The 21429-nt window shown below is 39.1% G+C and overlaps 1 protein-coding gene across 5 annotated transcripts in view; it reads left to right on the forward strand.

Annotated features, from left to right (window-relative positions):
- Positions 1 to 21429, forward strand: part of APP (amyloid beta precursor protein) — a 177119-nt gene that overhangs the window by 60098 nt on the left and 95592 nt on the right. For all 5 annotated transcript variants that reach the window (XM_026867753.1, XM_026867769.1, XM_026867761.1 and 2 more), the window contains exons 3-5: positions 938 to 1050; positions 2539 to 2732; positions 19876 to 20078. In XM_026867753.1, the coding sequence (XP_026723554.1) occupies positions 938 to 1050; positions 2539 to 2732; positions 19876 to 20078 (510 nt within the window). The remainder of the gene's footprint in view (positions 1 to 937; positions 1051 to 2538; positions 2733 to 19875; positions 20079 to 21429) is intronic.

The following is a 21429-nucleotide window of genomic DNA, read 5'->3' on the forward strand; positions in this document are numbered from 1 at the left end:
TCAGTATATCGACTTCTCGAAAATACTCTGTAATTTTTCTGTTAAAAAAAAAAAAATATCTTTGACATGTTTTGGGGTTATTTAACTGTAATGCCAGAACTGTACATAATTACAGTTATTTTAGTCTAATAAATTATATTATTTATCAGTGGAGTTTCTTCTTATTTATCAGTACAGACGCTGTGAGCATTATTTAATTCAATAGTGTGTGCTGAAGACAGCACAATCTCTTTGGTCAGTTATGTCATCGGTAGAAAGCCTTTTTTCCCTACTTTGATCTGACCGGATACTCAGGTGATCCATGAATCATCTTGTTCCCTGGTTGATGAGCTCCACTTGCTCATCAACCTTCTGGACTAACCTGAATTTGTCTGGCTGATGAAACAAGGTTTCAATAAATAGGCTGCATCAATAACTAAGTGGATTGTGTTGCTGTTAGTGCTGTAATTCAGCAGAAACATTTTTGAGTTGTTTGAAACAATGTGTCAGATTTTGGGGGGGGGGAATAATATTTCGAAGCACTTCTAACCCTCTCTCTACTGCTGCTCAGATGCAGAATGTAGATGTCCCTCTCTGTCTCTTCACTCCCCTTCCAGCAGCTGCATCCAGTAATTTCTGATGTGCACCACACACATCTTCAGTGGGTCCTGCAAGTTATACACTGGGTATATGGAAGTTAGCATATTATGCTAAAGGTTTCATAATCTAATACATCTCTGAGATCAAAGACATGAGCTACTTTCAAATGGAAAGTTATAAGAAGATGATAATGGAAGCACCATTTAGAAACTGTTCCATTATCTGCAAACAGACCCTGCTACTCATTTGCAAAAGCTGACCTATGTCTTGCTAAAGGTTTAACAGGATGAGGTACTGGAAGCAAAATGATCTACTCTTTCTATTTTTTTTTTTTCTTCACTTTGTTTTCTCCTTTCAGTGGGCGAGTTTGTGAGTGATGCCCTTCTGGTACCAGACAAGTGCAAGTTCCTTCACCAGGAAAGGATGGATGTGTGTGAAACTCACCTGCACTGGCATACTGTTGCTAAAGAGGTATATTCATCTGTCTTAAAATTTCCTGCCTCCCTTCTTTAGAGCTGTATCACTCTTTTGAGGATGAGTTTAAATATAACAGTGACATGGAAAACAAAAAGCAGTAGTTATGAATATTTGAGTGAATGGCTTTTTGTTCTGTTTTGTAAGGTAAGAAATAGGAGTCACTCTGTTGAGCACATCAGAGTCCACTATTGAATACTTAATGTTGACCTTTGAAAACTGACCCTGTTTCATAGTGCTTGGGGTTTTTTTTTCACATCCACTCACACACCCACCATGTTTTCTGCCTCTTCCAGCTTCCTGTGTTAGTGCTGCTCTGGAACTAAAGATTGATCACTAATGCCTAGGCTTTGCTTTTATCATCATCGTCAATATGGATATTGATATGCCAGGTGCTTCACAACAGTCAAACAGGCCTCAAAGAATGTGTAGTTTGGCATAAAAGGGTAGGAGAGCTGATAGGACACAGGACTAGCCGAAGACATTTTGCAGAGTTTTAATACTTTAGCAGTGTTTTACTGAAAACAGAAATAAACCTAATATTATAATTGCTAATGCATTTTGGACATTTTTGTCCTTATGTAGAGAGGCTGTGGGAATAAAAGCTGAGATGAGCTTCAAAAAGCTTTCTGGCTGCTGTTTTGTTTGGAAGCTCTTAGTTTGTATGTTATCCCACTTTCTGGAGATCAAAATTGAAATGTGCTCATCAGCTTCTCAAATTTTCATTTCTTGCTTGAATCATACAGTTGCCCCTCAAATGAAGTGTTTAAGGCATCAACCTTCATGCAGGCAAATTTTAGTCTATCTTAAATACTTGCAAATTTGGAATGGCATAGCTGAGAACAACATTGTCACTGTGCACCAATGAACTATTTTACTTTTTTCATCTGACCTACATCACTATATCTTTCTGTCCTACATCACTATATCTTCACAGTATAATTATGCACAACTGACTGTTTTCCCAATAAGGCTAGAAGGTGCTGTACTGGCAAAGGTGTCAGACCAGATATAGTGTGTTTCCAGTATAACAGGTATTTTAAATATTATTCTATTTTGCAATGAACTTTTCCATAGCATTAGTACATCAGGATCAGGATTAATGCATCACATTACTGTTCTGTCTTCAGGTTTTCTGCTTATGAGGCAGATCCTGTGAGGATTTTAGACAAGAGGATATGGAGTTGTCACATATATGGGAGGAGAAAAGTCTTTGTATGCTGGGAAAGATCAAGGGCAGGGGAAGGGAGAGCTTGCCACTTAAAATGGTCGTGCAGATATGTATAGGGAGCTGCCTATAATGTAGGTAGTGAATGCACACTTGACCACTCTAAATCGTGTTTCAAAATTCAGAGTTCATGCAGTTGACCAGATTCAGCCTCCTAAGGCAGTATGCAGCCCATTATGTTTTTCAAGGTCTGTGATTTTTGTTTGTTTGTTTCCTCCATGGCAATATTGTTACTGTTTTCTATCTATTTTCTGTAGTCCTGTAGTGAGAAGAGTATGAATTTGCATGACTACGGCATGCTGCTGCCCTGCGGAATTGACAAATTTCGTGGTGTGGAATTTGTTTGCTGCCCCTTAGCAGAGGAAAGTGACAACCTTGACTCAGCTGATGCTGAAGATGATGATTCAGATGTCTGGTGGGGAGGTGCAGATGCAGACTATGCAGATGGAAGGTAAGAGTGACTTTTAACCCTTTGACTTGTTATTACCATTTTAAAGATGCCAAAAATCTATCTAGAAGACCTCAGTGTGGAAGAGTCAGTGCTCCGTATGTGAACTTGCACATACAGTGGTTGAAAGCATTTTCTACTCGCTTACTTTTAACTTTCAACAGAAAAGCTTATTGTTAGTACAGTTATTTTGCTTTTGATGCCTTCATCTTTTCTTCAATGAGGAGTATTGTCATATTTATTGCAAAAATGCTTAAATACATACTTTTTGACAACTAAATTATAAATACTCTACTCATAAGATGCTTAATGTTCAGTTTGTGGTACTGCAGCAGATACTCAGCCAACATAACCGTTGGAGGTTTTGAAATGTCTTCATTCATAATAGGAGTTAGCTGTATGCCATTATTACTGTAAGAATATATTTCTACTGACACTTACTTTCTAAATGTGATCTAAAGGAAAATCTGTTTTAATATCTAGCCTTTGACAGTTTTGTTAATATGCTGCTGTTAAGATGGAGTATTGAGGTTTTATTTGCAAGACAGCAGTGGATGGGAAAATACCATGCTTGTCTTTACCCTTTAACATCCCCTGTGCATGTAGGCTAATTCTGAGCCAAATATGGGTTATGACTGTTGCAACTGAGAGGTCTGGTGCTGTCATATCCCTTTAATATCCCTCTCTTGAGCTTTCTAGCAGCCCTGAGAACAGAGTACAAAGTTGTATCCTTTCAAATGAATTGAAGCAACTCTCTAAGATCGCTTTCTTCATAAAACAGTGTTCAAATTCTGTTTGTGCTCCCTAGACTTCCATCAATTCATACTGTGCTAATGCAGTCTTTCTACTTCTTAGGTGATGATACTGCATCTTTTACAAATACTATACAAAATCCAAAACTTGGGGCAGATTACAAGTGATTTCAAGGAGAACCCTGAAGATAAATGGGGACCAAACAGAGTGAATAATGCTGGAAATTAATAGTTCTGACTTGCGTTATGTCTGGACTTTTTAATAATCCAAATGGAAACAATTTCAGGAACAGTGCCGAGATGAAGCACAGACCTTGAATTGCTGTAATGTGGTGCAAAGAGATGCATTAAGACAATGGAAAATTAGAAATCATGGTGGGCATCTAAATCTTCCCCAACAAAGCATCAGTAAGCATTGCAGGGAGGAGTTATTTTGTGACTAATGGAATAAGCTTAATTAAAATAAATACTTCCTCATTGTAGTTTCCAGTTTTTTCTCATAAATAGGAATTAATGGTCATGACTGTTGGAGGCAAGAAACCTACATCAAGCGATATTGCATCCTCCACCTTGACACCTTGAGGCTTTTTTCTGACTTGTACTTCCAACAGCTGTTAGTGTCACAATTTATAATCCTTTCAATGGGGTTTCTAAATGAATCTTTGGACTGTTGCTGTGTTCACTTCTGTATATTTCTTTTAGGTTTTCACTGGAATATGTTCTCTTAGAATAAGGAATTAGTGTACGCCTTGTTCCAGTTGAGAAAAATTTGCTTTTTTTCATCATATATACGCACACACACAAGATAGATACATAGATCTGTCTTGCGTACCTATTACCTGTCTTATCTATGTATCTTACATTTATTATATATACCTATATATGAATATGTAGATATAAAACTTCTTTCATATATCCAATCAGATATTCCTAAAATCTTTTAAATAAGAGTTCACAGGGGTGTACACAGTTCTGTTTGTAAATCAGATATCCCATTTATTTCTGTCTTTTTCATGTTTGTCACTGAACATTTAATTTACGATTCTAGTCTGTTTTGTTCATCATAAAGCAGTTTAATATCTGAAGAGATGAGTTCAAGAATAACTTCATAAATTTTGTATCCTCTAGGAACAGGAGCTGTAATTGCATTTGGACCCATTTCTGAAGTTCCAAGCAAATACTGATAGGTTTTTTTCCCTCCCCTCCCATAGAAGTGCATGGAAAAGAAAAATGAAAGGATCCTTTTATGGGGCACTTGCACTTCAACTGCAGATGAAGAGACAAGTAATCTGTAATTCTTTTACACTGACTCACTCATTTCTTGCTGCCTCTTCATCTTCCCGACTGCATTTAAACCATGTGTACTGAAGCCAGAAATACTCTTGAAAGTCATGTTAAAAAAAAAAAAAAAAAAAAAAAAAAAGTACTTGGTTCATATGCAGCAGTAGGTGGTAGTTCAAATTTTTGTGTGTGTATCTATACATATATCAGCATATGTTTGTGTGCATATAAATATATACATGCCTTATTCCTAAGCTGATTGTGAGGGAGGAGGGAGGAAAAAGGAAGTGAAATATAAGGGGACACTTTTCTAATACGAAATTCCCAGTATTCTCTGCTACTAAAGCATCTGTGAAGTGCTTAAAAAAGTCTTTGTTTTTTACATTAAATGGGTGATCTCACACTGGCAATGTTTGTTTCATCTTGAAGCCTTCCAAAGAATTTAACATCCCATTGTGTCTAAGTCCATCTTCAGTGTGACTTTTTACTTTCACACAGTAAGGTGCTGGTAGCTCATGCACTGGCTAACATCAACCCTACTGCTCAGCAGCTCTGAAGCAAAGCCCTGTGTCAGAGGAGATTTGGGCTCATGGAGCCCCTCTCTGGGCAGGGAGGAAGTATGGTGTTGGGAAAAGTGTCCATCAAAGTGTTTTGATCAGGAATCATGATAGCATTTGCTTGGGACATTGATCAACTGAGGGCAAGTTGTTGATGTCTTCCAGTTGATGGCTTTTAATACACACAGGGTGCACTCCAGATCATGAGACACATGCTGTTCTTTTCAAGGGGGGCACTTGCTCATTTGGGAGAATTCCTGTGTTTGATTTGCCAGTTGTTTTGGAGCCCACTGCAGCTTGGCTTGTGGTGCTGTCACAGATGGACGTTCTTCCTACCCAGCATCTGACCACCACCTGGATCTGGGTGTAAAAGGATGTGGCTTGCCTCATGGTGGGGCTTGTTTGGCAGCACTTGGGGAAAGGAGGAAGGCTGTATTTTGGTGACGGGTGTGATATACCCCCTTTTGTTCATGAGGCCAAGAGGCAGGATCCACCTATGCATTTGAAACTGTGTCATGTCATGCTCATCTTGATGAAATAGCATATAACTCTTAATAAGAGTTCACAAGTATTTTTTCAGCAGTGGTGCTCCTTGCTGTTATCCACACCTTTAATTAAAGTTTACCTTGAAGACTGCCTGAGGGACAGCCAGATGCAGGTGCTGGCTTTCAGTATAGCTGCAGAGCTCTCCCTGCATAGCTAGAACTCAAGTCAAGTGACCTACAAGCTCTGGCTGCCCTTGAGACTCGGCACAGCCTTGTGGTCCTGCTGCCTGTACCTGGTCTTTTGCTGGAAGCTTTGGTGTCCTTGGTGTCCAACGTTGAACACCTTTAGGAGTGATGGCCAAGACGGAAACTTCCAGGTTTTGTCTGTCTACATCTCTGTCAAACATGCCTCTCCTCATCTTCCTGTCACCGTGTGTGAGACTTCCCAGGCTCTACTTCCCACCAGGGAAACTGGCTATTGTAATTTTCCTTCTTTTGCAGTAGGGAAACTGAGGCACAATAAGTTTCACTGTTGAGGGTTATACAGAAAGCTTTTTAAGTAGTCCTATGGCTCAGGAGCAGAAGATGGTGCCTTAACTTCAGCCAGGTCTCATTTTTCTAGACAATCTGAATATATTTTCAAGGTGAAAACCAGGAGATTTGATTTCTCATTGTTTTTCCCTCAGCAGGTTAGGCCAAATTAATTTTGTTCATTCGGTGTATAAAACATATGTTCAAGCTGATGTAATGATTAGGTAGTGTTGTAAATGTAGCATTGTAGGGAGTAGTGTATTTTGTAAGGATTTGGTTTACAGTTTCTCATAAACTTAAGCCAAGCGAAATTTTATGGTTTGTTTTTACTTGCCATTAGGACAGTTAATACGGTAGGGTTTTTTACTACAATAAATAATCCAAAAGGGTGCAGTCTACTTTGAGCTGATAATTAGGCATCTGTGAAACCAAAATAAATGTGCTATATAGCATGGTAATCAAGTTGTTCTCTGGTTTTGCAACCCTGTACCAGACTGAGCTTAAGGATGAGGGCTCATCTCCCAGACGCTGGGGGAAAAAAAAAAGTGCTGTATCCTTTTTGACTCCAGAAAGAGCTTTTTTTGTCAATGATATTTGGAATAACTTTCTTCTTAATTGCCTCCTCCAAGTCTAATCCAAAAAATCCTGAAAGGCTTTTAAAATGTCATTTTTTTCTAATGGTGGAAGGAGCATTGTATATGTGCCTGTTATGCTGAATTGATTCCAGGTGAGACCTTATGCTTTAATTATCAGTCTTGTTCTAGCATTTGGGGAAGAGGACTCACAGGGGCCTGACAGAATTGTTTTGAGTAACTTGTTAGAGATCCTCACTTGATGTGGAGGAAGCATACATTTCATTTATTTAGCTTTCTACCTCTTCTTATGTCTTTATGACTTAAGTGGTACGAAGATGTCAACACACATTTTACTTAGTGTCTTCCCTTCAGAAATGTCTGCAAGTTAATCTCAACACCAAATTAGTTACAATCAAAATTCCCCAGAGTGCTGTCATTAAATCAGGCTGTCACAAGGTGTGTTTAAATTGGCCACGGTCATACAATGACCTGACCTGATGTAACAACACACTGAGTTCTTGTGGTGTCACTGCTGCCTTGGCACAAAGTAGGCAGACAGGCAATTGAGATGTCTGCCTGTGGCACATGTTTATGAAGAATGCCTAAGTCAGTCAAATTTAATGGGGTTTAGTAATTTCTATACTTGGGAAATTCTCTTTCCTTTTGCAAGTGTAGCTTTGATTAGCTACTGTATAATTCCCTTTGGGTCTCTATGTGACAGAGCAGTGGGAGAGTTAATGCAGGTAAGAGTTGGGAAGCTGTTGCTGTTTTAAATGTGAATGTAGGTGAAATCAGGGAAATGCTACAGCGTGACAGTTTTTTAGTGTTCTCTATGCTCATGGTGTCTTGTCAACAAGGTCATTCCAAAACATGAAATCCTCTTGCCCCATTTCCCCCCATTATATCTCCCTGTGTTCCTCTCACCCTTATTTTTCCTCTGCTCATCTCTTCAGAGGTATTTGGAAAAATAACATTGAAAGAAGAACCTTTAGGGGACTGTTTGACCCAGGCATATTAATTGACCAGGGAGATTAAGAAAAAGTAACAAAATGCTCTAATCTTCCTTACCTGTTGCTCTGATGGGTACTTTAGGCTCTCTGGCATTTGAACTACATTCAACATGGAGGAAAAAATTGGCAAAACTAGGAGGATTAAGATGGTGATGTTGAATGCATTGCCTTTTCCCATTTCAAAGAGAGGTTTCTATGTTACATCCCCAGAGAGCCTTAATGGGACAGGCTTTCAACCCTATGTTGTCAGCAGCTGGCTGTCCTTGGTTTAATTATACTGCAGGGAGTCTGGCTTCTGACACCTGGAGTGAACCTCTGCTGTGGCCACATGGACCCTGGGGTGTCAGGCCCCATGTGGTGGGGAAGTGCTGCATGTCTGAGGAAGAGTCAGGCCCTCAGCGGTGTCTGGATATAGAGTGGTGGTGGTGCAGAAATCAGGGGGAGGGGACCAGATCTTTCCGAGATTATTGCTGCTACTTAAATCCTTCAACTTCTTCATACTTGTGTCTAGTATGTAGAGACACTGTGTTTCTTGACCATTCTTCCCTCCTCCTTCTCTCCCATTGTTCTTACTGTTAATGTCTTCTGGCAGCATTGAGCCAAAAATCTGAGGTTTAATTGGAAGTCCAGCTCTGACCCCAAAAGATTTGTCTGAAGGATGTAGAAATGGGTTATCTAGAACCATTTGAATCAAGTTTTCACTATTCTAAAGCTAAAAAAGTGTTATTCCTCAAGAAAAGGGAGGGTGCCAAGGCTAAATTCTTCATTGGAAACATGCTCACTGGAGGGGGGGAAAAAAAAATGTCATGAGTATTCATCTGTTTTCAAGCCATTTTGTCACTCATGTTAAAAGAAACAACAAGTTCTCCTTCATGTAAGCTTTTTTTTCATTAAATCAGAAAGTCAGTTTCTAAAATTTCAGTGAGGAATGCTCCAATGAGAATCTCCTAAATAATTCTTTAAAAAAAGCAAAACTTTAAAACCAAAAATCCACTCCCTACTCCCCAAGCACTTGAGCCAGTACAGCTGAACCAGGCATGAAGCTGGACCAAGGGTCTGCACCGCAGGCTCTGTCGTAGAAGCAAGAAGTGACTTGCATTTGGATGGATAACAACATTTCCCTTTTTCTGTACTGTACAGACTGAGCTGTAGGCTGTTCATACCCCTGAAAATTTACGGAAAACTGAACTTTGTGCCAGCAGTGGTATGCCTACTGCTGTGGTTCAGGGTCTGCTTGTCAGGGAGCTCAGTGACACAGGAGCAGGGAGGGGTGTGGTGAGAGGTGGTGTTCCCATCAGCTGTCCTAATACAAATTGTTCCTAATTGGGAGTCAGTGCCCTAAAACGAACAACAGGAATTACAAACTTGCTTAGCTTTTCTTGCTTTTTTTTCCTCCCTCTTCTGAAGTTTGTCATCAGTATAGGTTAACACCAATTATTGAAATAGGTAAATTTTGCACTACATCAATTGTCCATCTCTAAATTCGTATTTTAGAGAAACTGAATTTATTTGAGGAGACAGTGTAGGTGTTCTGATTTTTGCAATATAATATTTCAGCTAATTGGTCAGAAGCTCCTATCTTGTTGATATTTGTAGTAGAACTGCTAGAAACTGAAAAAGTGCTTTATACCTGTTCTAAAACATTATTAAAGGTACAGTTTCTCCTGAGAACTTCTGTGTTGTCATAAGTATTTTAATGATAAAACCAAATTGCTTTTCTTTATAAATTTAGCTAAGGCATCACCAAATTGTAGGCATAATGTTACTGCCTATGTTGGATAATTCCTGAAGTGTTTTGTCCTATTCACATATTTTATATGATATTAGCATATTGTCTCACATTGTTACATTAATTGGGTTTGTTTCTCATGTTGGCTGGTAGTCAGTATTTTGTAGTTCATTATATATTTTTAATAACTGTTTTTCCTTTTTAACATGGAGGTTGTTAAAATTCAGAAAGCACAGAAACACCAGAGCATTCATGACTAGAAAGACTGGTAAGTGTTGGATTTCTTAGGACAAGTAATGTTAGCACGGAACTGATGAAACAGCGCATTGCTTTGAGGTAATTACAGTGATGCTGAGCTGGCAAATCCAATCACCATTTAAGTATAAAGCATTAACTGAAGTGATGGATGAGGCTATGGGTAGAGAGAATTAATCTAATTGAGGAAGTGATAAGTAGAAGATAACCAGGCTTTCATTAGGTAGAAGGTTGACTTGCAGAGAAGGGTTACATTTTTTTGACTTCACGAAACAGAGCCATTGACTGTCCTGTTTACCTTAATAGGCAAAAATTACATAAGCAAAAATTTTAAGTTGTCACTTGTAATGACTGAAATGTGGGGGAGAGAGAAAGCTTCCTTATGTATGTTCATGTAGTAATCAACTCAAGAAACCTTTCTGATACGTCTGTGACATGTTCTGAGAAGTTCTTGTGACATCGTGATATATACCACCCCATTTCAAGTGCTGTACTATTTATAATGCATGAAAAAATGCAAAGTGAGAAATTTACAGCTGGGTTTTTCAATGTGTTGCACCAGCATGACTGTGTGCCGGTGGATGTGTAGCTGGATATCCCTCTATAAAGTTATCCAGCAGTTCCTGCTCTATTTTACCTTTACCAGTGATCTATGTAACAGTTTTTGTACTAGAAATAAGACCTCAGCATTGCAGTGGCTTATAGGAATTTAAGAATTCCACCTCTTGTGAGGCCATGCTATTAACAGCACAGTATAGTAAAGTATTTTCTGTAATAAGTTGGTTTGGGGTTTTTTTTTTTTGCCTTCTAACAAAGGCTACACACTTCAAATGCATGGATGAAAGAGCAAAAAAATCTAGGTTTTTTTTTTCTCCCCCTGACACAAAAGTTTTCTAGTCTTGAACACAAATGTTTTGACTTTGGGTACATGATGACAAGCAGTTTCTTCACATAGGATCTGTATTTTGATCAGTGCTGAGGAAAAAATAACACTCAAATTTTGACTTGAGTGACGAAGAAAAGGTTAAAACAGTAAAATGTTGACTTGGAGAACTGGATCTATGCTTGCTTCTGCCATGAAGGTGGTCTGCATCTTGGGATGCTGTGGCTACCATAAAAAGCTTGATAGAAAAGGTGCTCCTTTGTCCTCTGGCTGCATGAATTGAGGTAATTTTCTCTGCAGAAGTCCTGGCCTCTTGCAGCTGCTGCTGGTGGCAGCTGTATTTAAACAGTTTAGATGTCACATTCTCTAAAGAATCTTAGTCGGTATCTTAAATTGAACACACAGAGTTATTGCATGTTTCTGGTATTTTCTGTGTTTGCTTTCTCGGTTGTAAAACAATTATTCCTCCAGTTTTACGCAGTTGTTGTTGTGTGAGGGTACCAAGATGATGAACTCCACAAACAGGCCAAGTACTGTGTTTAGTACAGCGTTCAGACAGTCTGCCTCAGATAAGCTGTAGGATAGCAGATTGGACAAAGAGATACTGATTAGTCCATTCTGAGTACAGCAGAAGTTCAGTGGAAACAAATGTATTGTAACAGATACAGATTTTTCTGCTGATTCTCAAGCTGGGGCTGTGCAGGTGACCTTCACTCTGCCATCTTCCATCACATTCAGTCTTAATGCATTTCTGATGTCAGGATTTTGAATTTAATATTTATTCAGTGTCATCAGGCTCACAGAGCCTGATTTTGCAACCTCTTCAGTAAAAGAAAGCAAAAGGAAAATAATTATAAGTGACAAAACGAATGTCTGAAAAATGCTAAATGATACGAATTGCTTGTCCTGACTTGCTGTGCAATGGAAGGTGCCCGTCTGAGTTTTTAAGTTTAGCTGTCTTTTAATAGGTGTTTATATGTGTTTGAATATCACGTTATTTCTTCTTATGAGATACCTGATTTACTAACCTAGTATAATCCAACCCTAATGAAAATAACCAAGGCAGGTTTTAAGCAGTTTGTGCTTTTGGTCAGTTAAGATAGACCAGAAACTTCATTGCTAAAGTACCTTGTGGAGCAGACTTTCGGTTCAGTGGCAATCACAGTAATTTTCTGGACTTTAATGCCAATAAGCCATTTAAAAGATCAGTTATGTAGACTAGAGGTCTGGCATAATCCCTTTCTTTCCTGATTCTGTGCCTAATCTCACCACTGCAGCGCAGTTTAATTCTTGCTACCCTGTCCATTCCCTGCCCACCTCCACCCCCCATACTTGAGGAAAATATATCTTTTTGGTATAGCCCCCTACTCCTAGACTTTCAAGGTGAATGCTGGAATCTTCATTTCGCACTTGGTTTTGACTTCCTTTCTTCTACTCCATGCAAAATTACTTCGGTAGTTCATGTTTAAATTTACTACCTGGATACTCAAGTTATACATAATTACTATACTCAGCTTAGTTTTGTCGTTGACTAGTGTACCAAAGAAAAGGTTAAATAATGAAAGATCGGGTGAGGTGGGTGCTCATGCCAGAGTGCACTGTTGGCTTAGTTTTTAGCTTTAAGTAGTTTCTGTGTTGACTCATGTTTAATTATCATCATTATTCAGAGGAATGCAATGGTCAGATCAAACCCGGTTCAGAGAAATCTTGTCCTTTGGTCAGAAGAACTTTGCTAGCATGTAGGGTTTGGAAAAACATTAGATAGAAAATACCCAGGCCTCTGATGTGCAGGTTTTCTGAGTGAGAGTTTGGTTCCTTATCTGTTAGCTTTCTGACTTGCTTTTAACTAAAAGCCTGGTAATTAGACTACCTCACATGCACTCATCTTCTTTGGATTCCAAGCATGTACACTGCTTTTGTAATTTCCTTTGTGTTTCTGATTTGTGTTTTCTTTTAAGGCATTAACTCTTAAAGCATATAGAGGTTGAAAGTTGAACCTGTCCATTTCCACTCCCACAGTTAAGAACTTTGTGCTCTGGAGATTTCCTATACGTGGGGATAAATACATATCTGTGCTCATCATTAATCTTCTGCTGTAAGCAAAGCTATACCCAGACTGAATGCTTGACAATCCAGTCCCATCACATGTTTCTTGGAGTTCATTTGGGAAAGCTGTAGAGACCGTAGAGAGGTGGTGGGTTTTGTGCTTTTGGGAACCTGAAGCACAAGATGCCGGAACCTGTGATGATGGCACCTGCGGTAGTAAACGTTATGAATGCATAAATTACCATCGTCTTGGTCTGTAAGGTTGAAGGAGCACAGGCTGTAAGTTATGTGCAACAATTGCATCTCCTGTGTGAATTCCCATGACTGTCTGGAGCCAACATACATGGCCTTGCTCTCTAGGCAGTCAGCAGCTTGTTGCTACTGCTGATTCAGTTCCTCTCCTGGAATTAGCTTTCCCCTAACTATCTGCTCAGGCTTGGTGGCTGGTAAAAACCACAGTCCAGATGGAATCTATTTGCAATAAAATATAGTTGCAAAATTTAGTGAATGTTAATCTTTCCCAGATATTAAAATATCTGTCTTGAACACCTTTTCATTCTTTTTCACCCACTGATGGAGTGTACGTTTTTGATCAAGTTACTTGGCAAAATTATGGTTTAAATACATCCAAATGGATGATCATTTATTGCAGACAAATGAGCCACTTTCCAAAACCAGTAATTAGTCCATAGTTATTTGTTATCCTAAATTGAAAGCTTTGCCACATTGTTGTCTGAAATTAATAGTTGCAGACAGAAGCCTCTTCTTAAAATGTAGCTTATGCTGCAGCCCCATGAGTTCTGAAACACTGTTAGGAAGAAAACCCATTGTTCTTGTCATGCGTGTTCTGTCTCTGTAACCATTGCAGGTTATTGGAATATGAAAAGGAAGCTACATTTTCTTGTTTCTTGAACAGCAAGACATAACATAGTTTTTGCTTTCCTTCACTTGACCTTTCTTTCAGTTTTATTTTCACAATGTGACAGGATAGTGCACTCTCCTGAGTGAATACATTGGTGTCAGCTCCTACTACAGTGATGGACTGAGAAAAGGAAGTTAATAAATAAACATTACTGATCCGTGGTTTAAATACTGCTTTTAATGATGTGCTTAGGTGCACGCTAGCAAGAGTTGTGCAGTGGTATGTGTTTTAAAACCAGAAAATATGCCCATTGGAGTGCTTGGTATGTTTCTGTGGGAGTCAGTAATCTCTTAAAACTGCCTGGAACCCCAGTGTGTCTTCAGCATTGGAAATGGAGCTGAAACCACCCAACTTCAGATACCCTGCTTGACCACACAGGGGAGCATAGATGATTTGTATTAGTGACCCAGCATGCTGCTTGGATGCTCAAGGGAAGTGTCATTTCCATGATAGGGAGAAAGGATTTTTATTATCCCATATGTGAGGAGGTTGAAGCGGAAGGTTCAAAGCCATGATGCCCTCTGTGTCTGCCATGAAAGGAAAGTGCCAGCCCTCCTTGCCAGAAGTCAACACTGGCAGGAGATTGAGAAATACTCATGCAAGGGGTGGTACAAGTATTTTGCAAGTATTTTTATGGCTGCATTCAAGCCTAACAATTTATTTACCTTCGTTGTTTTTTGCTGAACTGTTAAATTCAGATGATAATATGGCTTTACAAATCTGTGAACTTATCAATGTATCAAGTATTTTTGAGCAGCCTTTGAAAAATCCTGTCACCAGCACCACAAAGCTAAGGCGAAATGTCAAGATTTTCTTGTAAATGAGATGCTGCAGTCTGTGGTGCTGATAAAACACTGTCTGGGATTGTGTCAAGGGAATATACAGGAAAAGCTGTCAAGGCATCATGGTTCCAGGAGAAACAAGATTGAGTCATACCCGTTTACCAAAGAAGGTAGAATGTAATAATAACACAGGAAGTAAGCACACCTGATATTTACTACTAAATAAAACTTCAAGACTTTTGAGAAAAGTTTCAGTATCCACATTCAGTTGGTAGTAAACATTTGTTTGAAAATGGTGGATTTAAACTGATTACTGAGGTGGAAGGTGTGCAGAAGTTAGATGCACTGCCTGGGAAACAGCACTGTGGTGGTGCTAATTGAGAAATGTGAATGGTACCAGAACATTTAGCGTGACAGGGAGAAACAGCTCTACAGACTGTGCAAGAGAGAGGGTTTTGTCCCAGTTTGAAAGGTTGATGCTTTACTCCAAATGTTGAAATATGTTTATTCCGTTCCCTGATGTTCTCTATGGTCCCTCTTGCATTCATGCTCTTTGAAGAAGAGCCAGGATGATAACAGTGGTTAAATCCAAAGAAACAAAAACAAGTATAATTTTTCATGTTTCTTAGAAGATGTAGTACCTTTTCTAATACTATGTGAAGTCCACCCACTGTCTTTGTTTGCAACAGATGCACAATAAAATGTGGCATTATTTATATTAAACCTGTATCTTCAAGCATGAGGCTCCAAGTCCCATTATTACTGACAAATACTGGGGGATCTACTCCTTCCCCCTGTCTCCTGAGAAGTGCTGCTAAGGGGCTGCATGGTATTGTTGCTTTTCTCATCCATTTCATAACCATGACCTCTGAGTTGTGGTTGTTGTCTGTTTGCTCTGCTGAGCGTGGTTACAGTGATTGACTCTTTGGAGTGTGTGACTTAGTTGGGTAGCTTTGATGTCTAATGTGAAGCTGTTGCTCTTGTTACAGTTAGGGCTTGTTAGGATATACCTCTGCCTGTTGTGTGTTTGTGCTGTTTGGTCTGTGATACTGTGCAGAACAGCTGAGCATGATTAAACTACCAGATTAATGCCAGTCCATTTAGTTTCTGGTATTTGGCTTCACTCAAGAAGAAACTTGTTAAGAGAGTGTAAAGCATTTCATCTCCCTGGCCCTTTCTCTTTGAAAGACAGTACTAACAGGGGAGGAGACTAACACATCTTTGTATAAATAAAAATAAAATAATAATTTTAAAAAGCTGGGAAAATAATTACCTTTAGAGAAAGCCTGGAGTGCTGTTTTAGAACCTAAGTATAACTTCACACTTTTGTACAATGAGAGTTTTTGAAACCTCTTAAATAGTGAAATGACCTAAAGCCCAATTTCAGGCATCTTAATTCTATAAACATACCTTGTGACTCTTACTTCCATTTGGATATCTAAATCTAAGGCAAAGGCGCTTCTGTTTTTATTGTTCCTTTTTCTTGAAGCCTGCAATAAAATATAATCCTCTGAAATTGTACCTGTGTGATTGAGTCTTGCAGAATATGTTGCTAGCAGAAATATGATTTTTCTAGCAGTAATCAAAACAGTAGAAGGAATGTTCCAGTACTTTTTTGTGAAAGCTTCTTAGAATATTTTCAGGAGCCTGATCCCATAAACTGTTGTCTTCCATCACTTCTGGCTTTTTTTACCTTCTCAGATATCTAGTTGTGCAGCAAGCAGCAAGTCATAAAGGGGATGCAGGTGGGAGCTACCTTAAGGCATTTACTTCTGGTAAGTTACTGGAGAGGAGACAAGGGCCCATTGTAACAGTAGGCATAGCCAACTAATATGCACAGAGAATTATTCTTTCATCCTGCACTCTTCCCTATCACACCCCCTAAAAAAAAAAAATGGCCTTGATTGCTGAGAATTTCCCATCAAAATGCTGTGGACTGACATAGCTTTTGTGTAACTAAAAACAGATGGATGTTGGATGCATGCATACAAATTATTTTTGAAGTGGCTTTCCATGTGACTAATTGATTTTCCTTTGCTTGTTTCATTAGGTTGTATTTGTTGTCCTTTTTTAACTTTATGAGCTTGCCAATATCTGAGAGTGATCATTCATGTGAAAGGAAGAGGAAAAATAATTGCTTTTTTTTTTTTTTTAAAGCATGCCATGTTTGTAGCTTAGGTAAAAGAAAGAGAGCAGCTTTCTCTAATGTTGAAAGGCATATGGTGTCTGCTCTTGATGAAAAATCAGCATGTCTTATACTCAGTGTGCCTAGTTTAAATGTCTATAGCTAGCCAATACTAGAAGCACCTTAACCTGGAGATCAGAAGCACATACCGAATTTATAAATCCACCTCAATCTTGCAGTTGAAAGGTGGTAGTGTACATATAACATTTAATTCATGCTCATAAGAAGGTGAAATACTTGGTAAGAAAAATAAAACCGGAAGAAATCTATTGTTCAGAAAGGAGTTACTAAAAGTAGAAAATTTTGGACATGCTGAAATTAGAATGTCAAGGGAAAACCACACAGTGGAGGTGGTGAAATTTCTAATTCTTTGAAATGAAGAAATCAGAAGAAGAATCCAGTGGTTTTGTGCTCCTTTTTCAGTCTTTCTCACATGTAAATGGAAACTGGTCATCCCTTATTCAGACTTCTCTGCAAGTTAGCTGTTACCACATCCACTTGTATAACCTACCAGGGCTTGAAGGCTTCATTATTACTTTGTCTCTCTTGTGTTTCTGGAGGCCAAATATTTTGGGGAGAAAGGAACAGGAGATTCATTCTTGTTTGTATAGAGACTTAGCTTTCTCCTAGTAGAGTCAGGCTTGTGGCTCTCATGTCCTGCTCTGATGAGGGAGACAAGTGACTTAGATTCGTAAATCCCCAACATAGTGGACAACGGTGAGACAAGTCCAGACATTTATTAATTTCCCACAATGTACTAATTGGATACGCAATAATTGGCTAAGTATATAACGAGTTATGACAAGTAATACAGTATGCTTTGCATTACTTAATGGTAGCGAAGGAAAAGGGGAAAAAGGAAAGGAAGGAGATAGAATAGAGAAACAGAGATCACCAGTCTAGGTTCCTGTGTTGGTCCTGTCTGAGGTCGTCAGGGATGCATCTGTCGTCTTCACTTCTTCATGTCATCTTCTTTCTTTCCTCTTTCACTCCTTACCCACCCCCTCAATTTATACTCACTTTCCTTGGGTCCATCGCCTAGGTCAACCCACATACCTATATATCCCGTGTACGGGGAGGAGTAAGGTGTTTCATGGGATGATGTAATAATTAACATGATCGTGTTAATCTTTATTAGCCTATTCTGGTCATTTTAATATGCATTTCATGGATAATGAAGCAAAAGTTATTTACTGGACAGATGACCCTTGAAACTTCACGAGGTGCACCAGAACAGAACCATCCTGCCTTCATAGGGGTCCCTCCTCCAGCTGCATCCTGTGATATCCAGGCAGCCTTGTCAGCTGCAAACTCCACACTGTCTACCTTGCAACTGTAGTTTTGCTACTTGTGAGTGTTTGAGACATTCCTTGGCTCAAGGGCCTCCATTCCCCCTCATCTCTTGTCTTTCTCAAGCTGGTTTTTTTCTCTCAGGCCTGTTTCTCTCAGGCCCTGTTTGGGGGGAGTTACAAGTCACCTCTCACAGTGGCATACAAGTTTTTTATCAATAAATTTTTTAATTTTTTGTTAACACGCTATTAAGAAAGATCATACTGTTTTCCTTTTTGTTCTGAGTTCACTTTTGAAATTGTAGTAGGCAACCTTTTGTAAAATAAAGTATTACAGGCTTGATCTCTGAAATGAGCTGAAGGAGAGAAGTTGCTAACTTCAGATAAAAGGCTGTTCAAGCATATGTGGTGCCGTGAAAAAGATGCAAAACCGCTTGTGTATGAAGGTGGCAAAAAGCCACTGCAAGTTTGAATATTTAAATATCATTTACTTATTAGTAGTGAATTTCAAGTAGAAGATTAGATTAACAAACCTGAGACTTTGCCACAGCTGGGCCCTGAGTTAGGAAGCCTTTCAACAGCAACAGTAGCAGTAACTGAGCGTACATTTTTTGGCTTATTGCCTGTGTATCATTCAAAATTAAGACTGATCCCAGAAAATTCTTGACATATTAAGCTACCAAATACATTTGATAGTCAAGTGCAGTATTCCTTCCTATCATTCAAGACTGAATAAAGCCCTGAGGATTTTAGGCAGCTATATGAATTTTGAGCACTATGATGGGTAACAATGTTTAGCCCAATAGATTGGGGTTTCTTTGTGAGTGCACGGTTGCTTGTGTTGCCATCCTAATATGCATTGGTAGTGGGTCTTTTATGGAGGCCTTACACATCAGCTGTACAGCTGTGTTAGTGGTGCAGAGCATCTGAGGTGAGTTTGCTGTGCTGAACAGCTAGGCATGTTGGCTGAGATGGCAGCCTCATCAGGAAATCCGTGTGGCCTTCACCTCTCTATAAGTGCTGCTGTCACACAGAAGACCAAAACTGGGTCCTTTACTTTTTTGAGTGTTAGATCCTGAAAGACGATGTTGTAGCCACAATCTGCTTTGAGACACCAGGAGATAAAACCTCAAAGTTGAAAACTAGCAACAGTCAGCTGAAGCTTGAGTTGCAGCATCATGTATGCTGCCTGTCTCATGTTCTTTGTGAAAACAGACAGCTCTGTGTGCTCTTCCTGTAGGAGTGGCTTTTCCATTCACACAGCACTGTTTTAACAACAGAACAAAAAGCTCAGCAGTGTAGATAATTCTAAGTCAGTTCAACACTTAGTAGTCCCTCTGTGAACAGCATGAAAGGTAGTCCACAGCAGGCCTCTGGGTAAGAAAGCCCTAAGGGACTCTCTCTTATTTCCATGGCCATATGAACTGACTACATTTTGTGCTAATTTGAGCTTCTTTCAAAATAAAAATTGATTAGTTGACGGCAGCGTGGAACAAGCTTGTTTGGAGTGTTATTCAGCTGTCAAAATACAGTATTGCTGATGGGTTTCTTTTTCCATCCCTGTGCAAAAGGAGGAGTTTCAGTCTGGCATCTTGCTGGTTTTCTCACTGCATTGTTAATGTTGACTGACTTTGGGTTTTTAGCATTTCTGATCTCTTACTCATTGGGATGTTCCAGAGTTCCCGATTGTGGCTTTTTTTTTTTATTTAAAGGTGAGAGAGCAAGATGGAGAAACAGGTACTACTGTACTTATACAGGTACTAACAGGGCTTCTGTACTCATAGAGTTTCTGAATAAAATGTTCTCTCCTGTCATTTTGAAATATTTTTTTTGCTAACACATCATTATAATTTTCTTCATTTAGCGATGATAAGGTAGTGGAAGAACAACCAGAGGAAGATGAGGAGCTAACCGTTGTCGAAGATGAAGATGTTGATGACGATGATGATGATGGTGATGAAATTGAGGAGGAGACAGAGGAAGAGTATGAGGAGGCAACTGAAAGAACTACCAGTATTGCAACCACTACTACCACAACTACAGAATCTGTGGAAGAGGTTGTCAGAGGTAAATTCATGGGAATTTAGCTTGGGGCTGGAAAACTGATCCTATTGCTTTGCATGTTTGCCCTTTACAACAAAAAAAATGTTCCAAACAGCAAAATAACCTAAGTTACAACATTCTTATGCTTTGGCTTCTGTAATTCACACATTGAATCCTTTCTTCTTTCCCTTTTTCATTACAAATATTCTTTGGAGGTGTGTCTGTGAAGTGTGATTGTTGTGTATAATGTGGATGGAAGTGGGAAAGTTGATTTTATTTTAAAGTAACATTAAATGAAATTTGACTGCCGTATGTAGCAAATAACACAGGGAAAGTATGTGTGTGGGTTATCATGTGCATGTGTCGCAGAAGGATAGGCAGTGTCAGTTCAGAGCAGGAGGTAGCACTGTCTGGTTTGGTGTCTTATATTAACAGCAGTGATTAGTCATTTTGTTTGATTTTTGTTAGATAACCTGCTTCCAGTATTTTTCCATGAACTAGTAATTCAGTAAAATTAGGTGAGCTTAGAAATAGCTATGCAGAAAAATCAAGCTAACTAATGAGTTATATTTCAGGGGTGGGGGAATAGGAGTGCATTGCCCAAAAAAATAAGCATGTAGTGAGAAAGAGCTCTACATTTCTAAAATTTGGTTTTTATAATATTCTATAGTTTATTAACATAACTGAATTTTAAACTTTGATCTTTACCCTGGTCTATGGACAACATAGCAACATACTATTTTAAAGTGCCACTGCATTTCTCCTGTGATACGTATTTGGATTATCCTTGTATTTCTGTTTTAATACGTACAATTCCATATGATGTAAATCTTGGTAAGATAGATGCTGTTTCTTCTGCAGTACTTGCATCTTTACGAGTAGGTGATGGAGATGATGACAGAAAACGAGAGTAAAGGCTGCAGCTGAAAAGGAAGGAGTTGGGATGTATCAGAGGCAGATGAAAAATGACTGTGGTTGGGGCAGTTGTAAAACGAAGGAAAAACCATCTGGCCTGACTCTTTCACTCTCCCCTTGCTGTCCCACCCCCTGTCTCTGGGGATGCTTGGGACTGAAGTGCCAGTGGAGTCCCCTGCATGTGGCAGCGACCTTTTCTTTTGAACCATGGTGCCAATATTTGGCAAAGCAGGTATGAGGGAGAGGAGAGGAGGGCTGCTGCGTACAACATCACACACACCAAGGACAGAGGTGCCCAGGGGATGCTTTGGAAAAAGCAGAATTACTTAATTTACCTTTTTTCTATTCAGTCTGTGTGTGGATATTCTTGCTAATCAAAAGCACTAATGCTTCACTAAAATCACTTGCAAATGTTTCTTTCTAAGGCTGGCAATGCAGTCTTGTGCATTTCCATCTTATA

This window comes from Athene cunicularia (assembly GCF_003259725.1).
Source record: "Athene cunicularia isolate RWA chromosome 1 unlocalized genomic scaffold, athCun1 chr1_part1, whole genome shotgun sequence".
Taxonomy (NCBI): domain Eukaryota; kingdom Metazoa; phylum Chordata; class Aves; order Strigiformes; family Strigidae; genus Athene; species Athene cunicularia.